We start from the raw sequence: 14972 nt of genomic DNA on the forward strand, positions 1-14972 counted from the left end.
TTTCTTGTGTTTAAAAAATATGAGGTGAGGATCAAACAAGCATCGACATTTTTTAATGGTAATTGATGTCTTATCTACTGAGTTATATTTGCATTAACAACTTATCAACATCTGTATGTACAATAATGTGGAAAGGGAGAGGGAGAAATAAAATTAAAAGTGTAAAAATCAATTTTTATTCCTAAACTTGGTTGAGTATGTACATTTTTACCACGAGCTTTTTCATTTTCATCAAATTGAAGTATAAAGTAAAAGCTAGCATGTTTGAGGGTAATTTTAAAAGTACTAAAAATCATTTTTTTAATTCAAAACCATCACTCCATAACGTGCATTAAATCATTTTAATGCTTGGCTTTACATTTTAAAATCGATTTACATATGCCATAAAGCATTATTTCTGAATGACTAAACACATGTTTTGGATTGATTTTTTAATAGACAATAGTGATTTCAACCATTTCAAAATCACTTCAAAGACATATGTTGTATACTTTCAAGTTTCACCTACTGATTTAATGCAAAAAACAAAGAAAGAATCAATCTAAACTCAATAAGCCCATGTGTTACCAATCTGTAATGAAAATTGATGTAATGGTAATGGGGTTCCATTAATAGATCAATCGTAATGAGCCACAATAGCAAATGTAGTTAGATTTCTTTTGATCGTGTTTATTTAAAATTATGAATCAGTAGACCGTTATCGTTACAGTTATTATTTAAGGTCAAACGGTAATGGTAATAGTAAATAGGACAAATTCATAATTTTCATGTGTAACAGTAACAATTACGGTAATGGTAATGACGTCGACGTAAATTCCAAAAGCAATTAGATCGAGCACCCCCTGCCCATCAATTAACTCAGTTTGTGTTTTTTATTATAAATTTAGAAATATGGCCTAGATGTCAGTATGATTATAAAATACAAGTAAATAAAACTAAACGTAATCAAATGGGTTCCATTTTTCAAATTACCATTGATTTATTACAGTTTCAAATTCAAAGTCTTTGCACACATTAATCTTGATCTATTTGAATAAAAAATTTCAAAACTCATTCAAATATCTTTATAATTCACTTAAAAGCACATGAAAATGTGTATAATTTTTCTACTAATCCTTCCCAATTAAATCTTTGTCGGCAGAGTGTGATAGAGAGAATAGATTGAGAGAGATAAAAAAAGGTAAATTGATTTTGCAATTTACCTGCAAAGTGAGAGAAAAAATAAGTGAAAATGGCAACTTACCTTTGCATTCTGTGGAGAATTTGAGAGAGTTATTATGATAAAATAGATTAATTAGGTAGGAGATTTGGGGAGAGAGAGGAGGACATAAATAAATGAAATGAGTATTAAAAAAATTGTAATAAAAATTATCAAAAAGACATAGTACTTATACTATCGACCTCGAGGTCTGAGGTTCGATTCTCATCAAATATGGTATCTACAATGATTGATAATCTGGTCAACTTTCAAAACAAATATATATCCAAAATCTTGATTATTTATTTTCTTTTTTTTCCCCTATTAATTTACCCAAAAATCACTGTCTAATTAATAATCAGGGGGATTCTCTTGTTCATTATGGCAATGGCAATACATAGCATCACATAGATATCTTTCTCTATATAAACAAACCCTAATTTCTTTCCCTTTGCAATTCTTCTTCTTCCTCAACATTATTATTTCTAAAGATTGGCAAATATGGCTTCTTATTCTTCTTCTTCTTCATCAAGTAGTATTGTTTGTGCTTTGGTTGGACTTGGAATTTTTCTTGGTCACATCCATGGCTGTCTTGGAGCTGATTATGCAACAGCTTTAACAAAGTCTTTGTTGTATTATGAGGCTCAAAGATCAGGAAAGATGCCCCCTAATCAAAGAGTTCAATGGCGTGGAGATTCTGGCCTCCAAGATGGCAAGGATGTAGGAGTAAGTTTTAATAATGTATCGCTACAATACGTTTGCATTATTACATACGACATGTATGTAGTTTTGGAAGTTATTTAATTAAATATTTGTCGTTATTAGTAAATGCTACTCTCGATCGAGTATCGATAAAATTTAGTTGATTTACGATCTTGATATATAGAATTCATGTTTAGTGATTTAATTGATGCATTAAAGTTTAGGATTTAAATTATCACAATTATATCTAAAAAAAAAAAAGTCATATATGCGATTATGATTTACGCATTAAATCAACCTTGGGTTAAGATTTTAATGCATGATCCAAGTTTTCACAAGATTCTTGTATATTTTGTCCTAAGAGGAAAAATGATCATATAGAGTTCATCATCATACTTAAGTTATTATCTCATAGTAATTAATAAGATTTTTAATTTTCAACTACAAGTCATGTACTTTTATTAACATTTTTATAAGTTCTTCGGTTCAACACCAACTTAAGAACTAAATCGACATTCTCATCCTATCTAAAGAAATCAACTAAATATATTAGAAGAAATTTAAAGTTATTTAAAAAAGATAGAAATGCTTATCTTGAATTTTTTTCTTTTTTTATCAAGAAATATTCATGTCATTGACATTTTTACAAGGATAATGGGATACACTCATCTCTATATTCCTCTCTTCCATCACTCACACCACGAAAACAATTAAGATTTTAAAAAATAAATAATAATGATTTGCAACATGTCACATTATGATAGGACAATTTGATGGAATACACAAAGATAGATGTTACACGGGATGTACCTAAATATTTTTTTTATAGGAACAATGATTAGATGCAACCTTTCAATACATCTCTTTTATACATAGAATGAAAAAAAAAAATTAAAAAAAAAAAAAAAAAAAAAAACTACCCCTGGGCACAAATTTTTTTTTTTTTTTTCTTTTCATGAAACTCAGAACTCAACATTTGTGTAATTTCTTTTACCTAAAGACTTTTGGCTGTGTAACTTCAATATGAACTCAAAAGCTTAAATTGACACAGGTAGATCTAGTTGGAGGGTACTACGATGCGGGCGACAACGTGAAGTTCGGGTTACCGATGGCGTTCACATTGACAATGCTAGCATGGAGCGTGGTGGAATACAACAGCCAACTTGGGGCCAAAAATGAACTAAAGAATGCTCTAAACGCCATTAAATGGGGAACTGATTACTTGGTGAAGGCTCATCCATCACCCGATGTATTGTATTGTGAAGTTGGCGATGGCAACTCAGACCATGCTTGTTGGCAGAGACCTGAAGATATGACCACGCCTCGCACCGCCTACCGGCTCGACGACCAGCACCCTGGCTCTGACCTAGCTGCCGAGACCGCTGCTGCTCTCGCCGCTGCCTCCCTTGCTTTTAAACCTTTCAACGCTGCCTATGCTTCTATGCTTCTTGTTCATGCAAAGCAGGTCCTTTTTTTTTTGGGATTTTCTAAAATTCTTATGTGTTTGCTTTAATACGAAACCCAATATTAATAATAATATATTTTTTATTTTTTTTTTAGAAAATACTACTCAGATTTGACGATATTATTTATTGACTTATTCTATAATTATTTGAGATTCTTCAATTCAAATATAGTAGAATATATGTTTGGTTTTACTCAAAATGTCTCAATATCAGTCCCCAGTTTTATTTATTTTCTAAGTTTTTTTTTTTCCTTTTACTTTTATTTGTAGCTCTTTGATTTTGCTCGGAATCATCAAGGGCTTTATCAAAATAGCGTACCAGTAGCCAGCCAGTTCTATTCCAGTAGTGGATTTCAGGTACTATTTAATTTTTCTTTTTACTAGAATTATGCCATTAAATATTGTTAAGGAAAAACTTAGATGCAATGTGCCATGTGGTACAAAAAAAATTTCAAAAAATTTTGTGACTAAAATAAATGAGAGATTGCGGCTAATCATTCCCCTATTGTTAAATACACAAACCACTCATGAACAATAAGGATAGTAATAAATCAACCAACAAATTTTTATGGAAATGTAGTAAGCTAAACAATATTATAAAATTTAGGCCTCCTTTGATTTATGATCAATAATTTTGTTTTAAAAAAGAGAATTTTGTAGAATAGAATGAAAAAAATTCTTTATTTTCACTATATTTGAAAACACGATCGGTTCCAATTTAAATACTTGAATTTGAATTCAAAATCTAAAATGTGTTTGGTCGGTAAGTTGAAAATGCTAGAAAAGATTAAATGTTGTTTGGTAAAATATATTTCTTAAGCTTAAAATAATTAATAATGAGGTGTGATTTATTTGACAGAAACTTCTTCGGCCTTTTTCTAAAGGTGGTATTCCAGGTTTTTTAAATTTTGAAAACACAATTATAAACAATGGAAACAACATCTTATTGTTTTTTAAAATAAGCAATTTTTTATTACAGTTTTTGAAAACAAAGTCTACCAAATATATTTTCATCCTTTTTCTTTATACATATATATATTAATTTTTGGAGAGATATGTAAACAAGAACATATCACAAACCAGAATCAGAACTTAATTTCTCAATTTAAGAAAGAAAAAAAAAAGGTAAAATACACAATCTTAGAACAACACTTTAAGAGTTTCCTTCGTAACGATGGACAAAATTGAAAATTCGAGAATGTAATTATGATGAATACCTCTAAAATTATGGGTTTCTTTTGCAATTATCTTTTCGAAAAATTATTATTATACACTAGGGTTGAATGATTGTATATTAAGTAGGACCAAATGTTTTATTTTTTTTAATGGTATATTTGAAATAATGAAGGATGAATTGTTGTGGGCATCTGCTTGGCTTTATCGTGCAACAAATGATGAAACATACCTTAATTATTTGGGAGGGTCTGGTACTACTGGTGGAACAAGAACAATGTTCTCTTGGGATGATAAGTATGCTGGTGTTCAAATCCTTGTAGCTAAGGTAATATTATCTGTCACATATTTTTAAATTACCCTAAAATTATAGGTTACGGTTTGAAGGTCGATTCAAGTATAACAAATAAGATATCAATTATCATTTAATTATATTGTGAAGTTCAATACAACCTCGTTTAATATTTAGAGTCTAGATTGAAAATCGCTTTTGGTAGTATTACTACAACTTTCGTAGAAATAACGATTAGTCTTTAAACTTTGATTTGTAACAATTTAGTACTTGTATATTTAAATTTGTAATAAATTAGTACTTGAACTCCATACCTTCAAATATATAACAATTTAGTCCCTAACGTGAAAAATTCATCAAACAACTTATTTATGTAATGAACACTTAGGGCCTGTTTGGACTGATTAGAGAAAAAATTATTTTCAAAAGATTCATTTTTATTTAAACTCTTTTGATCAGAACTGTTTGAGAGTTTCAAAAGCTATTTTGAGTTGTTGTCAAACAATTCGATTTTTTTTTTTTCAAAATGACTTATTTTCAAAATTAAACACTTGAAAAGTTAAATCAAACACATCCTTAGTCTTTATAATTTATAAACAAATTTGATCCTAATTAGTTTATCAATCTAGATGTGTGTAAGAAATTTCATTAAATCTCAATAGCTAGGGACTAAATTATTATAAATTGTAATGTAAGCACGATGACTAAGTTGATATTAGTTATTAAAATTCAAGGACTAAATTATTACAAAGATAGATTACATTGATTAAATTGTAACAAATTAAGTTCAAGAATTAAATTGTTATTTACATATGAAATGTTAATGACCAAAAACTTAAATTAATCCTATGTTATCTACAGTTGTTGCGTATTTCTAATCAATACAAATTGAACATAACTCTTAACTAATTTAGACATATATTATTGATTAAGAGATTAAAGATTTAAATCGTCTAACCGATAATATAATAGTGTAATTTACTGGAATGAGGTCATATGTCCCTATGGATTTGAGTCTATTATTTTGTATTGAGTGAGTAGTTTTGTGATTTGGTGGGCAGCTAGTTTTGGATGGGAAGGTTGAATCCTCAGGTTTGTGGGCAGATTTCAAGAGCCAAGCTGATCAATTCCTTTGCTCTTGCCTCCAAAAAGGCAGCTCTAATATTCAAAAAACCCCTGCTGGCCTCCTCTGGTTCCAGCCATGGAACAACCTTCAATATGTCACCTCCGCCGCGTTCCTCGCCACCGTCTACTCCGACTACTTGGCTGCCAAACGTGCTTCGATGCATTGCCTCGGCGCCCTCGTCCAACCCTCTGATCTCATCTCCTTTGCTAAATCTCAAGTACGAACCATGTTTAATATCTAAATTGATCTCCAAATATTCACTCCTTGTTTACAATGTTGGATATTGATTTTTCAGGTAGATTACATTTTGGGTTCAAATCCGAATGGAATGAGCTACATGGTTGGGTTCGGGTCAAACTACCCAACCCAGGTTCATCATAGAGGAGCATCCATTGTTTCGATCAAGAGTGACCCGGCTCTAGTTACGTGTCAAGGTGGGTTCGGCTTATGGTTCAATCGGAATGCTCCGAATCCGAATGTTTTAAACGGAGCAGTGGTTGGAGGACCCGATAATAGCGATGCATATTGGGATTCGAGGTCTAATTTCAAGACGGCTGAACCGGCAACTGTAACTCCAGCGCCTTTGGTCGGCGTCTTGGCTCGGTTGGCTTGACAGAACCAGGCACCAGGTTGTGATTCCTAATAACATCATTTTGATTGAATTTTAGGGGAAATTAATGTTGATATAATGTGGCTCAAAGTTGCCTTTTCAAATATTGTATTTGTCAAAATTGTCCTTGGAATAGAAATAAAATGTGTTCCATTTGATATATGTGCCCTTCATTATTTTATTTTTTATTTTTTATTTTTTTGCAGAATGGTCACAATGATGAAAAACAGGATGAATGTGGTTAATCATAAATTTGGTCCGTGGTTAAAAAAACTTTAATAATAACGTAATTATTCTAAGACACATACCTTACCCTACATTTCTTTGCTTGTGTCTTTTTGATGTAATTTTGGAACTAGTTGGTGTTGTTATTGCCTAAAAAAATGAATAAAGTACACTACTGCAAACATAGAATATGTTAGCCCCAATGAATAGAGTTGAGTAACTCATTACTTATTTGATCATGGAGTACTTAAAACCTTCTCTGTACTCTACAACAAAACAACTCCTCCGGTTAAGTTAACTTCACTCTTTACTCCAAACATCTTTGTAGATTAGTAAATTTAAGAATTCATTAAAAATTTATAAAAAAAAATATTGTTTGCACGAGATTTCAAGAGAAATTTATTTCATGGAACTTGAACTTTGTATTTGTATTAATTTTGTGGATTGCATAATATTTTGATGCTTTCAAAATAAACTATAGTCTTTAAACTGGGTGATCTTCTTGAATGATCGGTCTTTGGGCTTGTTGATCTTCTTGGATGATCGGCCTTTGGGCTTAATGATCTTCTTGGACGATCGGCCTTTGGGCTTGTTGATCTTCTTGGACGATCGGTCTTTGGGCTTGTTGATCTTCTTGGACGATCAGCCTTTTGAGTTTGTTGATCTTCTTAAATCATCGGCCTTTGGGCTTGATGATCTTTCTAGATGATTGGCCTTTGGACTTGTTGAACTATCATTTTTTTGGCTTGATGATCTTCTTGGATGATCAGCCTTTGGGCTTGATGATCTTCTTGGATGATCGACTTTTAGACTTTATGATCTTCTTGAACGATCGGCCTTTGGGTTTGTTGATCTTCTTGGATGATTAGTGCTCGCATGAGTCTTCCGAACAAACTTGTTTCATGGAGTTGAACTTGAGTTGGTGTTGATGTTGATGTTTATTTGATGCGATGTGATTCGATTTCTAATACTTGATCCTCTAATTATCTCTCGATTGAATATGTACACTTGATGTATAGAAGCAGGGCGTGTGGATATTCTTGAGCTTCGAGACTTGGAAGAATGCTTGTATCTTCAAAGGACTTCAGTCTTCAAGCGTGGTCAAAATATTTGTATCTTCAAAGGACTTCAGTCTTTAAAATGTTTGTATCTTCAAAGGACTTCAGTTTTCAAACATGGTCAGATTCAGGAGTCAAAGGAGTCTTCTGATTGTAGAAAATTTCTTCTAAGCTCTCTAGAGTGTAGAATTGCTGACCCCTCCAAATGAGGAGAGTTTATCTATTTATAGAGTTCACAAGTGGGCTTGAGCTTGAGCTTGGCCTGAGGAGATTGAATCTTCAACTTGTAGATTGTGAAGATACGGTCAGTTTGTTGAAATCTTCTAACTTTAAAGCTTCAAATAGTTCAGATCTTCAGTTCTTCAGAATTTGAGAACTTCAGTCTTCGAAGCTTGAGAAACTTCGGTCTTCAGCACTTGAGAGCTTGAATCTTGGATCTTGGGAGCTTAAATCTTCAAAGCTTTAATATGTCTTCTGATCTTCAAAGCTTCGATATGTCTTCAGATCTCCAGAGCTTCGATATGTCTTCGATCTTCAGAGCTTTAGTATCTTCTGATCTTCAGAGCTTCGATATGTCTTCTGATTCTTTAGTGTCTTTTGATCTTCAAAGCTTTGGAGGAATAATGTTCTTCAGATCCTTGGGCTTCAGACTTCAGATCTTCAGAGAGCTTTTGCCTTCAATTCCTCCAACTTGCCCCTCCAAATGAAGAGATAAGACCTCTATTTATAGAGGTTTCTCATGGGCCTTACATGGGCTTGGGTCTAATTATTTTATTGGACCCAAATTGGGTTTTGCTAAAGTTGGGCTTGGGCCCATTTATTGTTGGGCCAAGATATTGAACTTGAGCCTAATCTTTAATTTAACCCAAAATTTCACCATAGGTTTGAATTGGATTGAGGCCGAGCGACTTTAATTATTCGGTTCAATTTAACTTATAATTTTTTCAATAGGCTCAAACTTTCATTGATGACGTGACAACTCGTGATTCATCAAAATTTCTAATTCAACAAATGCCCCTTTTTGAGATTTATGCACATCTATACGGTGGGTGAATCTCAAAAAATGTATTTTGAAATCAAAGTATGTTGCATCATCATGATCAAAATATGAGAATTTAGCTCAAATTTTTTATTTGAAATTTTGTTTGCTTGACACACTTTTCGCCAAATAAACAAAAAAAATGAATTTTAGTCCTTGACTTTCTTGTTCCCGAGTAAACTCTAATTTAAATTAAAGTAAAATGTATTCTCCACTTTAATTGCAAATGTATCCTAAATTCTACAATTTTTTTAGATTTTGGAATATACTCAATTCTTGATGAAAATTTGAAGTAGAATTTTGACTTCGTCTTTCTCTTTCCTCCAAATTTGATTTGGTGAAGCTTGGAGTGTGCCCATGTTTTGATTTGAGGTAATACTTAAATTATGCCGAAGCTTTGACATTGGGGTAAAATTTGATTAGTATTGCTAATCTTGGCATGAATTTGGAATATGATTTTAATTTTATTCCAATAAAATTTGGAGTACACCAAATTTAACTTGAGAATGATTTGATTTTGAATATAATTTGTATTCAATTCAAAAAGTTTGCTGGGATTTGAAGTAGACTCTTAAAAAAAAATATCAATGTCCTAATACACCATCATTTTTCTTTAAACTGACATGAAGAGTTCAACCTGAAACTCAATATAGATTTAATTTAAATTTTACTCCAAAATAACGGGAATTTGTGAACCAACAAAATCGGGTTGGGATATTTTGAAGCGTCTCCTTCTCACCTTGACAATTTTGTGCATCATAATCACAACAAATTTTTGAATTTTACAAATTATAAATTCTAATAACCACCCAAATTTTGAAATAGTTGAGAAAGATCTGATATTTTGTTTAAATTTGAATCCTTGTTGGTTGGGATTTGATTCCCTTCTCCTATATAATAGTGAAAAAATGTTAAGAATTTCATAACTTTCAATTCTATGTATTTTTCTATTTTTTTATCCTCGTCAAACTTGTTCTTTTTTTACATTTTTTTCCATTTTTTTTTTTTGTTTCTTCTTTTTTTTTTTTTTATCTTCCCTCCTTTTCCATCTCTCTTCTTTTTTTTCTCTTGCATCTTCATTCATGTCTTTTTATTTTTTTTCCAAAATTTGTGGCAGATATCACATATGGACTATAAATTGAGTGTATAGTATCAATTTGTAATCAGGATTGACTATGAATTGATTATATAGTATCTCTCCTGATGACTGCCTTATAATATGTGACTATATTTGTCTGTAGTCGATTCTCGTACTTACAGTGGCCTTCCAAACTTGAGGCTTTTTATTTGTTTATTTGGAAAAACTTGTTTGTTGTTATCACATAGAGGGAATAGAGAGTCCAATTTGTCCTTCTTCGTCTTCGGCTCTTTTTTTTAAAAAAAATGAAATCTCTATTTTTTTCACTTTCCTTTATGTAAAATTCATTTTTTATCTACTCGTACACACCATTAGAAACTTCGTTCGATCACCGCCAACGTCGGCATGTGTTACAAGATGTATTTGTGGTCATGCCTGTCGAAGAAGAAGATGAGAAAAGCAAGGGCGAGGTACAAAGAGAAAGTAGGAAAGGGGCAGAAAGAGATAGGTGAAGGGATCTTAGAAAAGAATGTTATTCTCTTTTTTTTTTCTTTTTCTATACTTACCTTTTTTTTTTCCTTTTTTCTTCAACTTCACCGTTTTCCTTTTCGATTCTGCTTTCTTTTTCTTTTCTTTTTTTTTTTGTGTTCTTTTTTTTTTATTTTTGTTCCTTTTCCTTTTTTTTCCCTGTTTTTTTCATTTTTTTTTATTTCTCTTTTCTTGTTTCTTCACCTTTTTTCTTTTTTTTTTCTTTTCTCTTCTTTATTTTTTTATCTTTTTCATTTTTTTATTTATTTTTTTTTTTTTTTTTGCTTTTTTTCTTTTTTATATATTTACGTTTTTTTCTACTTTTTGTTTCTTCTCTTGTAAATAAGTCAAATTTAGATAATGATTGAATTTAACATTTTTTTTAATTTCACCATCTTCTTTTTTTTATGGTTTTTTTTAATTCACCACTTTTTTCTAACAACTTGCCCCCACCCTTTTTTTTTTACAGGAGTTAAGCTATTAGGGTGGTGAACAAAGCTTGAAGATGAAGCTATTTTGAAGATAAATTGAAATCAACTACTCCAGATTTTAGAATGGGGTGCACTAAAATTGAGCAAAACTATAGTACTTGAATTTTGTAGATGAAGCGAAGCTACACTTGAATTTTGTAGATGAAGCGAAGCTACACTTGAATTTTGTAGATGAAATGGAGCTGCACTTGGATTTTGGTGATGAAGCGGAGCTGCACTTGGATTTTGGTGATGAAGCGGAGCTGCACTTGGATTTTGGTGATGAAGCGGAGCTGCACTTGGATTTTGGTGATGAAGCGGAGCTGCACTTGGATCATGAAGCGGAGCTGCACTTGGATTTTGGTGATGAAGCGGAGCTGCACTTGGATTTTGGTGATGAAGCGAAGCTGCACTTGGATTTTGGTGATGAAGCGAAGCTGCACTTGGATTTTGGTGATGAAGCGGAGCTGCACTTGAATTTTGGTGATGAAGCGAAGCTGCACTTGAATTTTGTAGTTGAATTTTGGTGATGAAGCGGAGCTCTAATTGAATTTTGGTGATGAAGCAGAGCCGCAGTTGAATTTTGGTGATGAAGCGGAGCCGCAGTTGAATTTTGGTGATGAAGCGAGTCGCGCCAGACTTTGGAGATGAAGTGAGCCATGCCAGAATTTGACAGATGAAATGAAGTCGTGCCATCAGTTTGGAGATGAAGCGAAACCAAGTTATGACATCGTAGATGGAGCCATTGAAGATGGAGTGGAGCCATGCACATCGGCCATGAACTTGAAGATGGAGTGGAGCCATGCACATCGACCTTGAATTTGAAGATGGAGTGGAGCCATGCACATTGACCTTGAACTTGAAGATGGAGTGGAGCCAGACACATCGACCTTGAACTTGAAGATGGAAGCCGAGACATGCACATTGATCTTAAACTTGAAGATGGAAGTCGAGACATGCACACTGATCTTAAACTTGAAGATGGAAGTAGAACCATGCACACTGATCTTGAACTTGAAGATGGAAGTGGAACCATGCACACTGATCTTAAACTTGAAGATGGAAGTGGAACCATGCACACCGATCTTAAACTTGAAGATGGAAGTGAGCCATGCACATCGATCTTGAACTTGAAGATGGAAGCGGGCCATGCACACCGATATTGAACTTGAAGATGGAAGCGGGTCATGCACACCGATCTTGAACTTGAAGATGGAAGCGGGCCATGTACACCGATCTTGAACTTGAAGATGGAAGTGGAGCCATGCACATCGATATTGAACTTGAAGATGGAAGTGGGCCATGTACGTCGATCTTGAACTTGAAGATGGAAGTGGGCCATGTACGTCGATCTTAAAGATGAAGGAGCATCGACGGAGCTTCTGAACTTGAAGATGGAGGAGCATCAACAAAGCTTCTGAACTTGAAGATGGAGGAGCATCGATGGAGCCTCTGAACTTGAAGATGGAGGAGTATCGACAGAGCCTCTAAATATAGAGATGGAGAAGCATCGATGAGACCTTCGCACTTGAGTTTGAAAAAGCATCGGCAAATTCTCCGCATTTGAGTTTGACAAAACATCGGCGAATGTCCACATTTAAATTTGATGAAGCATCAATGAATCATCAGCAGTAGACTTGACTTTGCGACTTTGAGCATGAAGATGGCATTACAAAGCCTCCAAACTTGAGCATGAAGATAGAGCATCGATGAAACCTCTGAACTTGAAGATGGAGAAGCATCGATAGAGCCTCTAAACTTGAAGATGAAGGAGCATTAATGAAGCCTTTGAATTTATAGATGGGCATCGAAGAAACCTCTAAACTTGAAGATGGAGGAAAATCGACGAAGCTTCTAAACTTGAAGATGGAAGAACATCGATGAAGTCTCTAAACTTGAAGATGGAGGGGCATGCAATCCAACCCTTAAACTTGGAGACAGATAAGCAATAGTGCAACCATCAAATTTGGAGATGGAGAGCCATCAATACAACCATCAAAGTTAGAGTTGTAGAAGCAATAGTGCAACCCTCAAACTTAAAGACGAGGAAGTAGCAATGTAACCATCAAATTTGGAGATAGAGAAACAGTGGTGCAACCATCAAAGCAGTAGTCTGATCCTCAAACTTGGAGATGAAGAAACAGCAGCACCAACATCTTTGTAGAGGAGGTAGAACTACAACTTTTAGAGAAGGAGCGAAGCTACAGGGAATAATATTTTGTAGGGGAAGCAGGGAAGTCGCACCAAACTGGAACTTCGAAGAGGAAGAAATGAAACGTCCAAATTTGATTTCAAAGAGGAAGAAGTGAAGCCTCTGAACTTGATTTCGAAGAGGAGTGAAGCACTATTCCAAGTGTGTGCTTTTAGTTTACTACATTAGCTTCTTAAAGGGATGAATATCTTAAATTTGTTGTGTTGCCCCCAACAAGGATGAACATCTTCAATCTGTTGTGTAACGTCATACGTAGGGTAATTATGGTGCCCTTTCTTCATAGTTCAAATTTTTTTTGTTAGATTGAATTTGAAGTTTCTTTCAAGTTACCTACGTATCCTTTACAATGACAGGGATCAAATCATAACGTAGTTCAATGAAAAGATTTTTTTGGGGTTGTTCACCTTTTAAGCTCATGCAGGCCAGAAGCACCATGCAGTTTAGGCTCTTACGATAAGGAACTTCTACATTTAATCTTCTAAAGCTCTTATTTTATCATGGCTTTGATCATCCTCATTTGTAGGATTCATTAATATGATGAGTTTTGGCTTCACCGTCTAGGAACCTTCTATATTTTATCAACAGACAACTTCCATGCGTGAAGGGATACGACTGTGAATCTTTTCGTCGTTGTTTTCTTCGTGAAATGGTTTTACATTTAAGGTTTTCATCTTTCTTTTATGTTGATCAATTTTCATATTAAGACAATCAAAAGCAGATTTGAAGGTCGATCTTTCTTTGATGTGAAGATACTTATGTTGGGATTAGTGTCCTAATTCTCCTGAAGTCTCGTAGTTAGTAAACTCTACACATTGTTATGAATAAAATAAGAGTTATTTTATTTGGCATTTACTCATATCCAATAAACAAAGCTTCATGGTAATTGTATGTAAACTTAAGCATGTATATGAGATATACAAGTGGATCATGCCTTAAGTGATAACCTAAAAAGGTCTGTAGTATAAAGATTAAGGAGGGATACCTGATCCTAGTGACACTATGGATACGGCTTGTTTTGTAGAGGTTCGCAAGTGTTGTGAACTACTATAGATGGTAGATCATGACCATTCATGTGGAGTCATGCGAGCGGAGGTGTCCTATACAAAGAGTTTGTATCAAACCAGACCACGAGATGACTAGTTTCTTTATAGAACACCGTTAATACTTGAGACTTACATCTCACCTAAACGACCATAGGTGACATAACTTCAATCCTGGGTGTTTTAGGAACTCCTGCCTTTAAGGGTGGTTCTTTTATTAGTACGGGTGAGAGTGGCCAGATTGTCAACTCAACATACCTACCTTTTTGGGAATTTGTCTGATTTGGGAGCTGAGAACTCAGTTACACAAGATGGAATTCACTCCTTCCCCAAAGCATGGGTAAGTAGATAGATTGCTCCCTTAAAGGCTGATTCCGGGTCTTGAACATAGTGGCCACAGCTTCTCTTTGGAAGAGAGGACTCAGTCATAGTAGGACTATGACTTATGTTCATTAAAGAGATCAATGGTACTTAAGGAGTTAGATGTAACTACAAGGGCATAAAAGTTATTGGCCCAGCTGCACCTACGAGCGATCTGTGAAGGGTTATTGCACTGTTGATTGGTTGATATGGACACAAAATATATCTGTAGTAAGAAGAGTGCAACTGTCAGTCTTTAGTGAAGTGCCTGGTAGTTAACGAATAGTGGATCCTATGACTAAAGAGTTTAGTCAGTTATTCACATACCGTTGGAGCTTCATGTTACAGGTCTATAAGGTCCCCTTGGTAGCTCAATGGATTCAAGTTGAGAATCAG

General features: G+C 33.9%; 1 protein-coding gene across 1 annotated transcript; it reads left to right on the top strand.

Moving 5' to 3' along the window:
• The first annotated feature begins 2951 nt into the window (after nt 1–2951).
• Nucleotides 2952–6618, top strand: LOC120067666 (endoglucanase 13-like). The gene is made up of 5 exons (XM_039019205.2): nt 2952–3365; nt 3636–3722; nt 4714–4866; nt 5892–6173; nt 6252–6618. Exons 1-5 carry the CDS (start codon nt 3009–3011, stop codon nt 6567–6569), a joined length of 1197 nt encoding a protein of 398 aa, XP_038875133.2. The 5' UTR covers nt 2952–3008; the 3' UTR covers nt 6570–6618.
• Nucleotides 6619–14972: the final 8354 nt, after the last annotated feature.

Source organism: Benincasa hispida, chromosome 12 (genome assembly GCF_027475165.1).
Source record: "Benincasa hispida cultivar pf3 chromosome 12, pf3_genome.v1.1, whole genome shotgun sequence".
Lineage (NCBI taxonomy): Eukaryota > Viridiplantae > Streptophyta > Magnoliopsida > Cucurbitales > Cucurbitaceae > Benincasa > Benincasa hispida.